The 14717-nt window shown below is 36.1% G+C and overlaps 2 protein-coding genes across 3 annotated transcripts in view; both read right to left on the bottom strand.

Annotated features, from left to right (window-relative positions):
- Positions 1 to 6134, bottom strand: part of pcf11 (PCF11 cleavage and polyadenylation factor subunit) — a gene marked incomplete at its 3' end in the record, with an annotated part of 40995 nt that extends 34861 nt beyond the window's left edge. For both annotated transcript variants that reach the window (XM_039777232.1, XM_039777231.1), the window contains 1 exon segment: positions 5776 to 6134. In XM_039777232.1, coding sequence (XP_039633166.1) covers positions 5776 to 6018 — 243 coding nt within the window.
- Positions 6105 to 14717, bottom strand: part of LOC120544248 — a 13305-nt gene continuing 4692 nt past the window's right edge. The window contains exons 5-6 of the mRNA XM_039777881.1: positions 12882 to 13100; positions 6105 to 6151 (exon numbers count right to left, since the gene is read on the bottom strand). Coding sequence (XP_039633815.1) covers positions 6105 to 6151; positions 12882 to 13100 — 266 coding nt within the window. The remainder of the gene's footprint in view (positions 6152 to 12881; positions 13101 to 14717) is intronic.

The raw sequence follows: 14717 nt of genomic DNA on the forward strand, positions 1-14717 counted from the left end.
GAGCAATTTCTTGACGTTTTAGTCATCTTTCAAATATTTGTCTCTTTTGTCTTTTTTTTTTTTAAACATTTTTTTTGCTGTTTGTTGCTTTGAGGGGAATTTTTAGGAGTTTTTGTCATCTTTTGAGGTTTTTTTTGGACACTTTAATGTTTTTGTTGCCTATTTTAAAAGGTTATTTTTATTTTATTTAAAAAAATAAATAAATAAATAAATGCTTTTGTCTCTGTTCTCATCCATGCAGACATGTCCCAGGACCTCCGTAGACAGTTGGAGATTTGTTGACTTTTTCACGGTTCTTTTGGGCAACTTCAACATTTGTCGCCTTTATTTTATTTTATTTTGAAAGATCATTTATTTAAAGATCATTTTTAAAACATTTTTTGGGGTAACTTCTTTGCCATTTTGTAGCCCTTAAGATGGCGCTTTTCCATCACATGGTCCCTGCTCGCCTCTACTCTCCTTTGTGGCCGTCTAGCTCTGGTACAATGTTTTCACACATTTTTCCCAGGTAATTTTTTAGGAGTTTGTCACCTTTTTCCAAAGTTTTTTAAGCAATTTCGACCTTTTAGGTTGTTTTTTTTTACCCGAAGTCTTTGTCTCTTTTGATGTTTGTCTATTTTTATTGCAGTTTGTTGCTTTTTTTGGGTGAATTTGTCACCTTTAAGGTTTTTTTGGTCGCTTTGTTCAATGTTTTTGTCGCCTATTTTAAGGTTATTTTTTGTCTATTCTCATCCATGCAGACATGTCCCGGGACCTCCGTAGATAGTTGGAGATTTTTGTTGATTCTTTCAGGGTTCTTTGGGTGATTTCTTTGACGTTTCGTAGCCTTTTAGGATTTCCCCCTCACTGTTTGTCTTTGTTTCCCCGACAGTTGCTTCTGATGTTTTTGTCATCTTTTTCAAGGTTCTTTCCAGCAATTTCTTCACGTTTTTGTCGCCTTTTAAATCTTTGTCTCTTTGACATTTTTGTCCTTGGACAATTTTTTTTGCCGTTTGTTGCTTTTTTGGGGGAGATTTTTAGGAGATTTGATCACCTTTTTTGGACACTTTTTCAAGTGTTTTTGTCACCTATTTATTTATTTATTTATTTATATATATATATCCTATTTTTGTTTATTCTTTTAAGGTTCTTTTGGGTGATTTCTTTGACGTTTTGTAGCCTTTTTTTTTTTTTTTAAATCGCCCCATACTGTCTCTTTTTCCGACTTTTGACGTTTTTTTCAGCAATTTGACGTTTTTGTCCTTTTTTTGAATTTTTTTTGCCGTGTGTTGCTTTTTGGGGGAATTTTTGGGAGTTTTTTGTCGCCTTTTTCAAGGTTTTTTTGGGACACTTTTTCCATGTTTTTGTTGCCTTATTTTAAGGTTATTTTTAATTAAAAATTTTTTTTTGCCTATTCTCATCCATGCAGGCATGTCCCGGGGCCTCCATAATGTCCCGGGGCCTCCGTAGATAGTCGGAGATTTCTTGACTTTTTCACGGTTCTTTTGGGCAATTTCTTCAACGTTTTTGTCGCCTTTTAGTTTTTTTTCCAAAGCCTTCATCACTTTTTCCGACATTATAAGACTTGTAAACTGTGTGGAGGGTAAACTCTGCCGTTGAGACCTTTCTTAAGACCTGGCAACCCCCCTATAGAGAGGTTTTTAAACTTATGTTGACTGTCGGAGCTGACTACGCAAGAACATTTTCTGCGTGACCAGACGACAAAGTTTTATCTTCTCTTTATCGCCGCCTTGATTGGGTAGATTGCCAGACAATAGATACGATGACGAGCCAACTTCTTTAAGAAGAGATGTCAATAATTATGTGAAGCAGCTTTGTAATAAATATAAAAAAACTCACATTGACTTTAGGTTCAAACGATTACCTCTGAATTACCAATAAGTAGACAGAAGTTAACAGAGGTTGTTTAATTAGGTTTTTTCTTCTGTAATAGTATGTTGTAAATGTTTAGTTGGATATAAATATATCAACGTGTCCCCCTAGGGGACCTTTGGAGGACTGCAGGTTACAGTTACTTCTACTGGCTTTTATTCAAAGTTTTTGTTGCCATTTCTGAAGTTTGTTACCTTTTTTTTTTGAAGGTTTTGTCGTTTGTTTTGACCCATTCTTGCCTTTCTTCCTTACTTTTTTCTACCGTCTTTTTCTTCAAAGTTTTTTTCTGCTTTGTCACTTTTGTTGCCCTAGTGTTGCCTTCCTTCTGTGTGTTATTTCAAAGTTCAAGTTTTTATTGCTTTTTTGAAGTTAGTCTCTCTTCTTTTCTAAGCATTTGTTACCTATTCTTGCCTTCCTTCCTTCCTTCTTCGTACCGTCTTTTTCCAAGTTTGTCTTTTTCCATCAGTATAAATATTTTCCAGGTCCAAGGCTGTTTAGTAAATCTATCGCTGACATCGCTGTATGGAGCTTTTTTCACAGCAGACAGGTTGACATGTCATAGGAAAAACACAGTTGTATTCAAACCAATTACTGATGGCTGCATCCCACTTAGGAGACCCTGGTATTAAACCATTACTGATGGCTGCATCCCACTTAGGAGAGACCCTGGTATTAAACCATTACTGATGGCTGCATTCCACTTAGGAGAGGTCCTGGTATTAAACCATTACTGATGGCTGCATCCCACTTAGGAGAGACCCTGGTATTAAACCATTACTGATGGCTGCATTCCTCTTAGGAGAGACCCTGGTATTAAACCATTAATGATGGCTGCATCCCACTTAGGAGAGGTCCTGGTATTAAACCATTACTGATGGCTGCATCCCACTTAGGAGAGACCCTGGTATTAAACCATTACTGATGGCTGCATTCCACTTAGGAGAGGTCCTGGTATTAAACCATTACTGATGGCTGTATTCCACTTAGGAGAGGTCCTGGTATTGTTCATGCTGACCCACTGAAATATCTTACTGGGACACTTGATGGAACTGAGCCATCGTTAAGGTTATCAGTGTCAGCTGTGCTTTTCCTACTATGACAAGTCAACATGTCTGCTGTGAAAAAAGGTCCATTCTTCCCCTTTATAGAGACTTATTCGCGCTGGTTTAGGGGGTACATGGCTTAAAAATAAACTGTTCAAAGGGGGAACATTATTGAAAAAAATTTGAAAACCAGTGTGTTACAGTATGTTTGTTCCAGCTAAATAAACTAATAAACACACATTCACTTTGTCCGTTAGGGTCAAACTACAACTTCTTATCGCTGGATGACCCTGGAGTTTTAACGGTACATTATAATATCTACATTTAGGACATTTTGTCGTTTTGAAAAAACAGGTTTTGTTGAGCTTGAAGGCAGTGTTGTACTTCAGAAACATACGTGAGATATAATTAGACCGACCCAGAGCCCACGCTGGATTTCTATTTCTGTTGAAGAACATTGCGAGCAGCTTTAAACCGGAGGAGTCAAAGTCTATGTTTGAGTTTATTAACTCGGCCAAAAACAAAATAAAAAGGCTGATTCTTGCTTTAGTTGCTCCTGAACTTTGGACAGCCTTCATTACCTTTGGCCACTCACCCACTTCTCTACATATGACATACTTATTGCAATATGCATCTTGCACACTACTTTGCACTCTAACTTTTTGCACTTTCCATCCCACTCCATGTGTACTTGTCTTGATATTAGGTCTGATTTGTATATGATGTTGATATTTGCCTATATATTGTATATATTGTTGTCTCTACTGTGTACAGTATGTGTCTATATTACTATTTGTCTACTGAATGTTTACTACTACTACTACTACTACAACAACAACATAGGGCTGGGCAGTATATCGATATAACGATATACGAGGCTAGATCTAGTCTTAAATGTTAGATGTCGTAACATCCTGATATGACACAAGTCCTGTCTTTTCCTGGTTTTAAAGGCTGCATTACAGTAAAGTGATGTAATTTTCTGAACACACCAGACTGTTGTAACTGTTCTGTTATTTGCCTTTACCCACTTAGTTATTATATCCACATTACTGATGATTATTTATCAAAAACCTCATTGTGTGAATATTTTATGAAAGCACCAATTGTCAACCCTACAATATCAATAGAGGTATTTGGTCAAAAATATATCGGGATTTTTGATTTTCTCCATAATCGCCCAGCTCTACTACTACATGTGTATTTATTTTAACACCTTCCCAAGTCAGATTCCTTGTGTATGTAAGTATACTTGGCCGATAAATCTGATTCTGATTTTAAAAAAAGTCAAAAATCGGTGTGTAAAGAAACTCACAAAAATACACTTTAAAAGACTTTGCTTTCTCTTGATTTGTGTAGCTTTTTTTCAGGGGTTTAAACTTATTTTACTGTTTTCTTTCTTCCTGTTTACAACCTTCTTTAAGTCAAAATATGTTCGTAAAAGAAAAAAAAACATGAAATATACTTTTAATGCAACTATCATTTCGGGTCTTAACCTTAAATTCTCCGTCTTCTGTGTTGAGGTTTTTAAATCTCCCGTTTCTTCGGTTGGTGATAAATATACAAATAAAGTTACTAAGCAAATAAATAAGCAAATAAATGGCACAAACTTTCTCAAAAAGTCAAAATCTGTGCATAACAAAAACACTTAAGGTAAAATACTTTAACCCTTTGCTCGCTCTTGATTTTTGTATCTCATTTTTCGGGGTTTAAACTCAATTTGGTCTTTTATTTTTTTAAATGTCACTTTTTCTATCTTTTGTAACTTCTGTTTTTTGATACAAGGATCCAAATAAAGTTACTTTACGTCAAAATAAGCAACAACTGTAGCTGGGTTGTTGGCGACGAAGTTCTCGCTCAAAGTTTTTACCATTTTATTTTAAAGTATATCATTTTTTACCGTTTTTTTCAAAGTTCTTGTCATTTAAAAAAAATGTACTGTTCTTGTTTAAAGTTTTTACCGTTTTTAAGTTTACTAGGTTTTTTTATCAAAAAGTTTACACTTTTACAAAATATTTTACATTTAAGACAAATACTTGATTTCAAAATACTTAAGTTTTAATTCCGATCTTTATTTTTATATTACATCTGAAACAAACAACCACTTTTCTTTAATTCTTCTTTAATTTAAATCAAGTAATTGTTAATTTCGTACACTGCACAGTAACTTTTGTTAAAGTGCGTCACACACGAGTTTATTTTGTCGCTGAAATGCGCTATAAATAAAGTTGCCTTGCCTAAAACAAAACAGCGTGTTTTTATTATTATTATTTATTGAAAAATAAAAGTGCAATGACAAATAATATACCTATATACCAGGGGTTAAGTGGTACATAAATGAAGAACATAGCACAAACGTGATTCATGGATCAGGCGATTAAAAAATGTTATGAATGTATTGTTGAAATTTTGTTCACACAAAAAAAAAAAAATGTAAATAAAGTTTTTTTTCCCCAGTCACTCAAACAGCTAACGGTCAGTTAATGCTATCTTACGGTGGATTTTAACTTCAGTTGTACACATTGTTAATGACGCATAAGTTCGGCGAGTTTGGACAAAAAAAAAAAACCGTTAAAAAATAATTTCTTCTCGTTTTCAAACAAACTAAATTTATTTTTATTTAAAAAAAAAGAACGTTTTCACTTATAATACAGACACGTTGCCATGCTACCGTCGCTAACCAGAACAACAACGGAATGTTAACGTAACTAGGTGACATCTCGTGCTTTAGTTAACACGACGGCGACACTAGCCGCCATGTTTTAGCTTCGTAGCTAACACAAGCTAACAGGCCCTACTATCTTGTACATACATCGACACAAAGCAGCTGAAATTGAAAGTATTCTATATTTATAAAAACCTTGCTTATTTGCGCTTCAATAATTGCGACGATATCCTTGGCGAAGTTGAGGTTTTCCTCGGCCAGAATGGTCAGCATGTTGATGTGTGGCTTGCTGTTGAATGTCAGGTCTTCCAGCGAGGACTGATACTCTCTGCAGGCATCTTCTCTCGCCGCTTTGTCGTCCATCTTTGAGCTCATAGACCCGGCGAAACCTACACCAGCCTTGTGAATACCATAACCATTGATAAGCAGGCAGTCCATGAACTCATGAAGCTAACTGTTCTGCCCTGATTCGGGGAAATAACGCCGCTTTTACAAGGTATTTTTCAGCCCGTTTGCCTTGTCGTCTATCGCTCCGTCAGCTTTTCCGACGACAAGAAAATGGCGGCTGTAACTGACAGACCTTATACGTCACACGAGTTATATTTTTGCTGCATTCGAGTGGTTTCGAAATAATCGGAAAAATGGGGTTCCAAATGGGAAAATGTATGCGAATTCCCCAGTAAAGTAGGAACAACAACTTCGAAAGTCTGCGATTTATTTTCTGTACGTTTTTTAAAGACAAACACAAGTAGATCCACAATATTTAGTACATACTATGAAAAAAAATTTAAAACCAAATTAGTGTTAACTGCCTTCTTATTTTTAAGGTATCTTCTCACACTCACACACATACACATATACACACAGACACACACACGCACACAGAAACACACACAGGCACACACACACACACACACACACAATATATATAAAGTGTCATATTAAGTGTTGTCATTTTTCTTGATGAAAAAAATAAATAAATTAATATATATATATTTTTTCTTCATATACATATATACATATGTATATATATATATATGTCTAAAAGTTTGGTTTGGAGTCTGCCTATTCCTTATTGTGAATGTGGAATTTTCTAAACAATAAAATAAACTACAAAAAACATATTTTCCCCATTTAATTACCTTCAAAACAATAACCTGAGTGGTTTTAGGGAATGTACCAGTGCAGCAACACGTCAGGGACAAAATCACTGATATATAAAGCGATAAACTGGAAATAAATCCTGTAAACAATATGTCAACATTTTGTTTAAATGCTCTGAGAAATAAAACACAACACACCCATGATTTTCCCCCCACAGTACAACTTTTAAAGCACATGAACACACTGAAGACTTCCCGTCCGAAGAGCACGTGAACGCAGCATAATGTCTGACGTGACGTAAGCACAGCCCCGGGGCCGGGCTCTTGGTTTTCATTGGATCGATAAAATAACAGCCACACAAATGAGCCAATCAGATTGAAGCAGTGTGAGTTTATTTTTTACATAACGACAGACAAGTTTCACAACTTGTCAGCAACACGAGGCCGAGGCATGGCGGCTCAAGCTGTAGTTTTGGGGGTCTGAATGTAGTTTATATAGTCTAAAGTTTAAATGTAATTTATATAGTCTAAAGTTTAAATGTAATTTATATAGTCTATAGTTTAAATGTAGTTTATATAGTCTATAGTTTAAATGTAATTTATATAGTCTAAAGTTTAAATGTAATTTATATAGTCTATAGTTTAAATGTAGTTTATATAGTCTATAGTTTAAATGTAATTTATATAGTCTATAGTTTAAATGTAGTTTATATAGTCTATAGTTTAAATGTAATTTATATAGTCTAAAGTTTAAATGTAATTTATATAGTCTATAGTTTAAATGTAGTTTATATAGTCTAAAGTTTAAATGTAATTTATATAGTCTAAAGTTTAAATGTAATTTATATAGTCTAAAGTTTAAATGTAATTTATATAGTCTATAGTTTAAATGTAGTTTATATAGTCTAAAGTTTAAATGTAATTTATATAGTCTAAAGTTTAAATGTAATTTATATAGTCTATAGTTTAAATGTAGTTTATATAGTCTAAAGTTTAAATGTAATTTATATAGTCTAAAGTTTAAATGTAATTTATATAGTCTATAGTTTAAATGTAGTTTATATAGTCTATAGTTTAAATGTAGTTTATATAGTCTATAGTTTAAATGTAGTTTATATAGTCTATAGTTTAAATGTAGGTTTATATAGTCTATAGTTTAAATGTAGTTTATATAGTCTATAGTTTAAATGTAGGTTTATATAGTCTATAGTTTAAATGTAGTTTATATAGTCTATAGTTTAAATGTAGGTTTATATAGTCTATAGTTTAAATGTAGTTTATATAGTCTATAGTTTAAATGTAGGTTTATATAGTCTATAGTTTAAATGTAGTTTATATAGTCTATAGTTTAAATGTAGTTTATATAGTCTATAGTTTAAATGTACGTTTATATAGTATATAGTTTAAATGTACGTTTATATAGTATATAGTTTAAATGTAGTTTATATAGTCTATAGTTTAAATTTAAGTTTATATAGTCCATAGTTTAAATGTAGGTTTATATAGTCTATAGTTTAAATGTAGTTTATATAGTCTATAGTTTAAATGTAGTTTATATAGTCTATAGTTTAAATGTAGGTTTATATAGTCTATAGTTTAAATGTAGGTTTATATAGTTATAGTTTAAATGTACGTATATATAGTCTATAGTTTAAATGTAGGTTTATATAGTCTATAGTTTAAATGTAGGTTTATATAGTCTATAGTTTAAATGTAGGTTTATATAGTCTATAGTTTAAATGTAGTTTATATAGTCTATAGTTTAAATGTAGGTTTATATAGTCTATAGTTTAAATGTAGGTTTATATAGTCTATAGTTTAAATGTAGGTTTATATAGTTATAGTTTAAATGTACGTATATATAGTCATAGTTTAAATGTAGGTTTATATAGTTATAGTTTAAATGTACGTATATATAGTCTATAGTTTAAATGTAGGTTTATATAGTCTATAGTTTAAATGTAGGTTTATATAGTCTATAGTTTAAATGTAGGTTTATATAGTCTATAGTTTAAATGTAGTTTATATAGTCTATAGTTTAAATGTAGGTTTATATAGTCTATAGTTTAAATGTAGGTTTATATAGTCTATAGTTTAAATGTAGGTTTATATAGTTATAGTTTAAATGTAGGTTTATATAGTTATAGTTTAAATGTACGTATATATAGTCTATAGTTTAAATGTAGGTTTATATAGTCTATAGTTTAAATGTAGGTTTATATAGTCTATAGTTTAAATGTAGTTTATATAGTCTATAGTTTAAATGTAGGTTTATATAGTCTATAGACACACACACACAGAGACACAGACACACAGAGACACAAACACAGAGAAACACACATAGACACACACAGACACACACACACACATATATATATATATATATATATATACACACACACACACACACATATATATATACAGTACAGGCCAAAAGTTTGGACACACCTCATTCAATGCGTTTCTTTATTTTCATGACTATTTACATTGTAGATTATCACTGAAGGCATCAAAACTATGAATTAACACATATGGAATTATGTACTTAACAAAAAAGTGTGAAATAACTGAAAACATGTCTTATATTTTAGATTCCTCAAAGTAGCCACCCTTTGCTTTTTTTGATAACTCTGCAAACCCTTGGTGTTCTCTCAATGAGCTTCATGAGGTAGTCACCTGAAATGGTTTTACCTTCACAGGTGTGCTTTGTCAGGGTTCATTAGTGGAAGTTTTTCCCTTATTAATAAAAAAAAGCAAAGGGTGGCTACTTTGAGGAATCTAAAATATAAGACATGTTTTCAGTTATTTCACACTTTTTTGTTAAGTACATAATTCCATATGTGTTCATTCATAGTTTTGATGCCTTCAGTGAGAATCTACATAAATAGTCATGAAAAAAAAAGGAACCGCATTGAATGAGAAGGTGTGTCCAAACTTTGGCTTTTACTTTTCTATATATATATATATATATATATATATATATATATATATATATATATATATATATATAAAGTTTTTTCAAAAATGTTGCTTGGGTGAGTTTTACATTTTTTTTTCTCCTTTTGTGTTTTCATGTTAGAAAGCGAGACTGAATCGTCCAATGTCCAAAGAATCTCATGTGGACATTGTTCAGAGTTGATATGTTACAACAGCTTAATATTCTCTGTTTCTTTATACTGCTATGATGTTGAATTTGATTATCTGCTTTAAATAAATTAAAGTTGAAACAAGAAGAATAAAGAAACGCTCACAGATATAATTGCCATGATATATGTTTATTTAATTAAAATGACAGAAACAAGAGAGAATCAGAAACATTAATGGTGCGTTCATGCCACTTGGGAATATCAGGAACCGCCCCCGTGATTACTTTGTCACTACCCGATGTGAGTCGAGAGCAGATGTGTCACGCATGCGTAATTTTGCGTCAAGTAGCCTACAAGATGCTAACGAGATACTTCTGTACAAGTAGCCTACAAGTTGCTAACGAGAGACTTCTGTACAAGTAGCCTACAAGTTGCTAACGAGAGACTTCTGTACAAGTAGCCTACAAGATGCTAACGATAAACTTCTGTACAAGTAGCCTACAAGATGCTAATGAGAGACTTCTGTACAAGTAGCCTACAAGTTGCTAATGAGAGACTTCTGTACAAGTAGCCTACAAGTTGCTAACGAGAGACTTCTGTACAAGTAGCCTACAAGATGCTAATGAGATACTTCTGTACAAGTAGCCTACAAGATGCTAATGAGAGACTTCTGTACAAGTAGCCTACAAGTTGCTAACGAGAGACTTCTGTACAAGTAGCCTACAAGTTGCTAATGAGAGATTTCTGCACAAGTAGCCTACAAGATGCTAACGAGAGACTTCTGTACAAGTAGCCTACAAGTTGCTAATGAGAGACTTCTGTACAAGTAGCCTACAAGTTGCTAATGAGAGATTTCTGCACAAGTAGCCTACAAGTTGCTAATGAGAGACTTCTGTACAAGTAGCCTACAAGTTGCTAATGAGAGATTTCTGAACAAGTAGCCTACAAGTTGCTAATGAGAGACTTCTGTACAAGTAGCCTACAAGTTGCTAATGAGAGATTTCTGCACAAATAGCCTACAAGTTGCTAATGAGAGACATCTGTACAAGTAGCCTACAAGTTGCTAATGAGAGATTTCTGCACAAGTAGCCTACAAGTTGCTAATGAGAGATTTCTGCACAAGTAGCCTACAAGATGCTAACGAGAGACTTCTGTACAAGTAGCCTACAAGTTGCTAATGAGAGACTTCTGTACAAGTAGCCTACAAGTTGCTAATGAGAGATTTCTGCACAAGTAGCCTACAAGTTGCTAATGAGAGATTTCTGTCCAAGTAGCCTACAAGATGCTAACGAGAGACTTCTGTACAAGTAGCCTACAAGTTGCTAATGAGAGACTTCTGTAAAAGTAGCCTACAAGTTGCTAATGAGAGATTTCTGCACAAGTAGCCTACAAGTTGCTAATGAGAGACTTCTGTACAAGTAGCCTACAAGTTGCTAATGAGAGATTTCTGAACAAGTAGCCTACAAGTTGCTAATGAGAGATTTCTGGACAAGTAGCCTACAAGTTGCTAATGAGAGATTTCTGAACAAGTAGCCTACAAGTTGCAACGGAGAGATTTCTGAACAAGTATCTTATAAGATGCTAACGAGAGACTTCTGTACAAGTAGCCTAGCCATTTTTTGCTTTGCAGAATTATTACTTATCAATATTTAGATGCATATGAAATCAGAGTGCTATATATGAAGACTTGTTTTAGACAACAAAAACCTGTGTGACTATGACAGAGTTGCTGTTTCTGTCTTACATGGGGAACACCAGAAACCCACTGAAGGTGGTGTGGTGATTTCCGTTGTCAAACACCCTAGTGTTAAAGGTCCAATATGTAATATTTGTACTGTAATAAATCCAAAAATGACACCAATGCCTCATCAGATATTAAGGAAACATGTTAAACTGAAATACTATCTTTTCTGACAACAATGCTAATGTCAGTATTTTTTCTTTTTGAAATTTACATTCCGTGACGGAATTTCTGTTTATGTTTTGATCTGTGTGTTGTTATCAACGGCCCAGTTTGACAGCCAGGCCGGGTTGCCAGATATACCTGTAAAAACGTAAACCCAGCGCGCTACAGCTGTAACGGTAGTACAGCCATGAAAGCAGCACACAAACAAACAGGATCAACGGAGATAGATTTTACCTGACGTAAAAAAAAAAAGAAAACAGCATGTTTCTAACAGTTGCGTGACCAGAGACGTAACAACCCCCTGGTAAATATTGGAGATGTATTTGAAAGATGGAGACAGCTTAGATCCCAAAAGGACGCAGAGTTAGCTTATTTTCTCCTGAACAGGTAAGCATTAGCTTCAGGCTAATTTATCACAGCTACTAGGGGCATTTTTTATTATTTTAACATTTGTGTTCTCACATTGAATTATATAGCTAGAGTACCCGAGTTGGTTACTCGCAAAAACAATTGAGACATAGCCAGTAAAGTGATCCCGACTGGTCCTGGCTAACGCCGCCATGCTAACCCTGCTAACTGCTAGCTAACGTTACCGGAGGACCAGGCATGCAGCCCACGGCTGTTTACAGCATGTAGCCTCGTCAGCGGCTGGAGCCGACAACGGTGAGTTATTTTAAGCCACGAGAGGGGGGCTGTAAATCGGAAAGAGAGGACTGTGAGTTTGCAGTGTGTTTAGCGATTGTTGCCGTAATTCTAAGCCAATGAAGTGTGTTCAGTCAGCATGGTGGTGGTATTTTTAGCGGTTCGTATTGTAATTCTAAGCCGAGAAAGTGTGCCTGACTGGCGTGTGGAGAGGACAGTGAGCTTGTTGTGTTTTTAGCGGTTCATACTGTAATTTTAAGGCGAAAAAGTGTGTCTGTCAGTTGGTTACAGAGCTCCGCGTGAGCACGGGCTTTTATGACTGTCAATATAGCCAGCATCTAACGTTAGCTACTCCGCTGTGCTGTGGAGTAATGTCTGGCTATGTGAGAAAAGCGTCTAGCAACATTGTTGTGAATGCTGCGGTCTCAGCCTGGCAACCCCCGTGAACTTCGAGTCTGGGCAGGAGGGGGCGGGGGAGACGACTCTCCAGTATTTTGAATTTGTACTGCAGTAACTATTTTAACCGCTAGCTGCCAGTATTACACACAATATTACATATTGCACCTTTAAGCCTCAGACGCACAAACACCACGTCTCCCACTTCCAGCAGCAGCGTAGCGGCTTTAGAAGAACTCATATAACCGGATGTCTCATGCTCGTATGCAATGAAAACATGCTCTGTGTTCTTGACCAACCAGGCAGCTGAAGGATTGCGGTTGTCTCCATGTGCACCGACTGTCCACTCAAAGTTGTACGCTCCTCTCACCGGGGCAGTGAACACACCTGTTGGACGTTTGTTTTTGTCATTTTACATGGAAAATGAAACACGTGTTTGAACAGCAACATACGAGTGAAATGTATTAGGGATGCACAACATATCAACTCTCTGAAACTGGTCCAGTATTAAACCAGAACCGAGTTGTAATGTGACCCTACAGGACTAATGTTCAGCAGCAGTTAGAGTCCACTACAAGTTCTGTTGTTGCTGCTGACAGACTCATATTATTCAACATGACATCATGACTTCGCATAAACATACACGCCACTTTCCTAAAGCCACGGGGCGTGTTACGGTAGGTTTCCACACAGCGAAATTTCGCTTCGCTCTCATTGAGGTTGAACGGAGACGATAATTCGCCCTGATTGAGCGAGATGAGAGCGAATCGCCGAGGGGAGCGAAATAAAGTTGACGAAAGTTTAACTTTATTCAAATGAGGACCACTCGAGAACCAATCAGGTCCGTGTGTTTGTGTTTGGAGGCGGGAGTTACAAACAAAGTCTGACCAAGATGGCGGAGTTTATCAGCGCCGTATGAACATTTTGATGTGATTAAAATGTTTCTACACGAACATCGGTACTTCTATCAACACGAATTGTGTTTTATATGACACACGAACTTAGTCAGGGCACATACACCGCTAAATAGATCACTGTATATGTTAGTTTAAACACTCGAACTTTTCAGCTAGCCGACACGCTAATCGCTAGCATGTTCGGACATTGGATTTCATTGTAGCCTAGCCAGGTAGCTAGCTAGCTAGGCTACTTGTGTATTTGTTTGATTACATGTTTTGTTGGCGAACATTGACGCTTGTAGCAACACGGATTGTTGTTTATATGTCACACGAACTTAAACAGGGCGAACACACACCACCAAACAGACCACTGGAGATAGTTTAAACACTCAAAATGATTCAGCTAGCCGACAGGTCACCCGCTAGCATGTTCGGACATTGCATTTCATTGTAAGCATAGCGAGGCAGCTAGGCTACATAGCCAGGTTACCAGAGCATTTATGAGCTAACATTTTACCGATGGTTTGCTGCTGTGCATTTTTACCGCCCTGTCTTCTGACAGCCCGGGACATTTAAAAACATGTTGCGGACTTGCGTGTTGTTTTCGCGACCACGCCCCCCCGAGGCAAACTTTCCTTGGCCGAAATTCGCGAGGTGTTTCGTTGTGTGGAACCCTACCGTTAGGCCGTCTATACACTGCCTGCGTGAGCGTGGCGTTTCTGTTGCATGTCGGCTGCGTGGATTTTTCTACGTTTTTACACACCAAAAACGTGTCTGATGTGGCGCTGCTGCTGCTGCTAGCTGCTGCTAGCTGCTGCTGCTGCTGCTGCTGCTGCTGCTGCTGCTGCTAGCTGCTGCTGCTGCTGCTGCTAGCTGCTGCTGCTGCTGCTGCTGCTGCTGCTAGCTGCTGCTAGCTGCTGCTGCTGCTGCTGCTAGCTGCTGCTGCTAGCTGCTGCTGCTGCTGCTTGCTAGCTGCTGCTAGCTGCTGCTAGCTGCTGCTGCTGCTGCTGCTGCTGCTGCTGCTGCTAGCTGCTGCTAGCTGCTGCTGCTGCTGCTGCTAGCTGCTGCTGCTGCTGCTGCTGCTGCTGCTGCTGCTGCTAGCCTT

This window comes from Perca fluviatilis, chromosome 16, assembly GCF_010015445.1.
Source record: "Perca fluviatilis chromosome 16, GENO_Pfluv_1.0, whole genome shotgun sequence".
In the NCBI taxonomy this organism is placed as follows: Eukaryota; Metazoa; Chordata; class Actinopteri; order Perciformes; family Percidae; genus Perca; species Perca fluviatilis.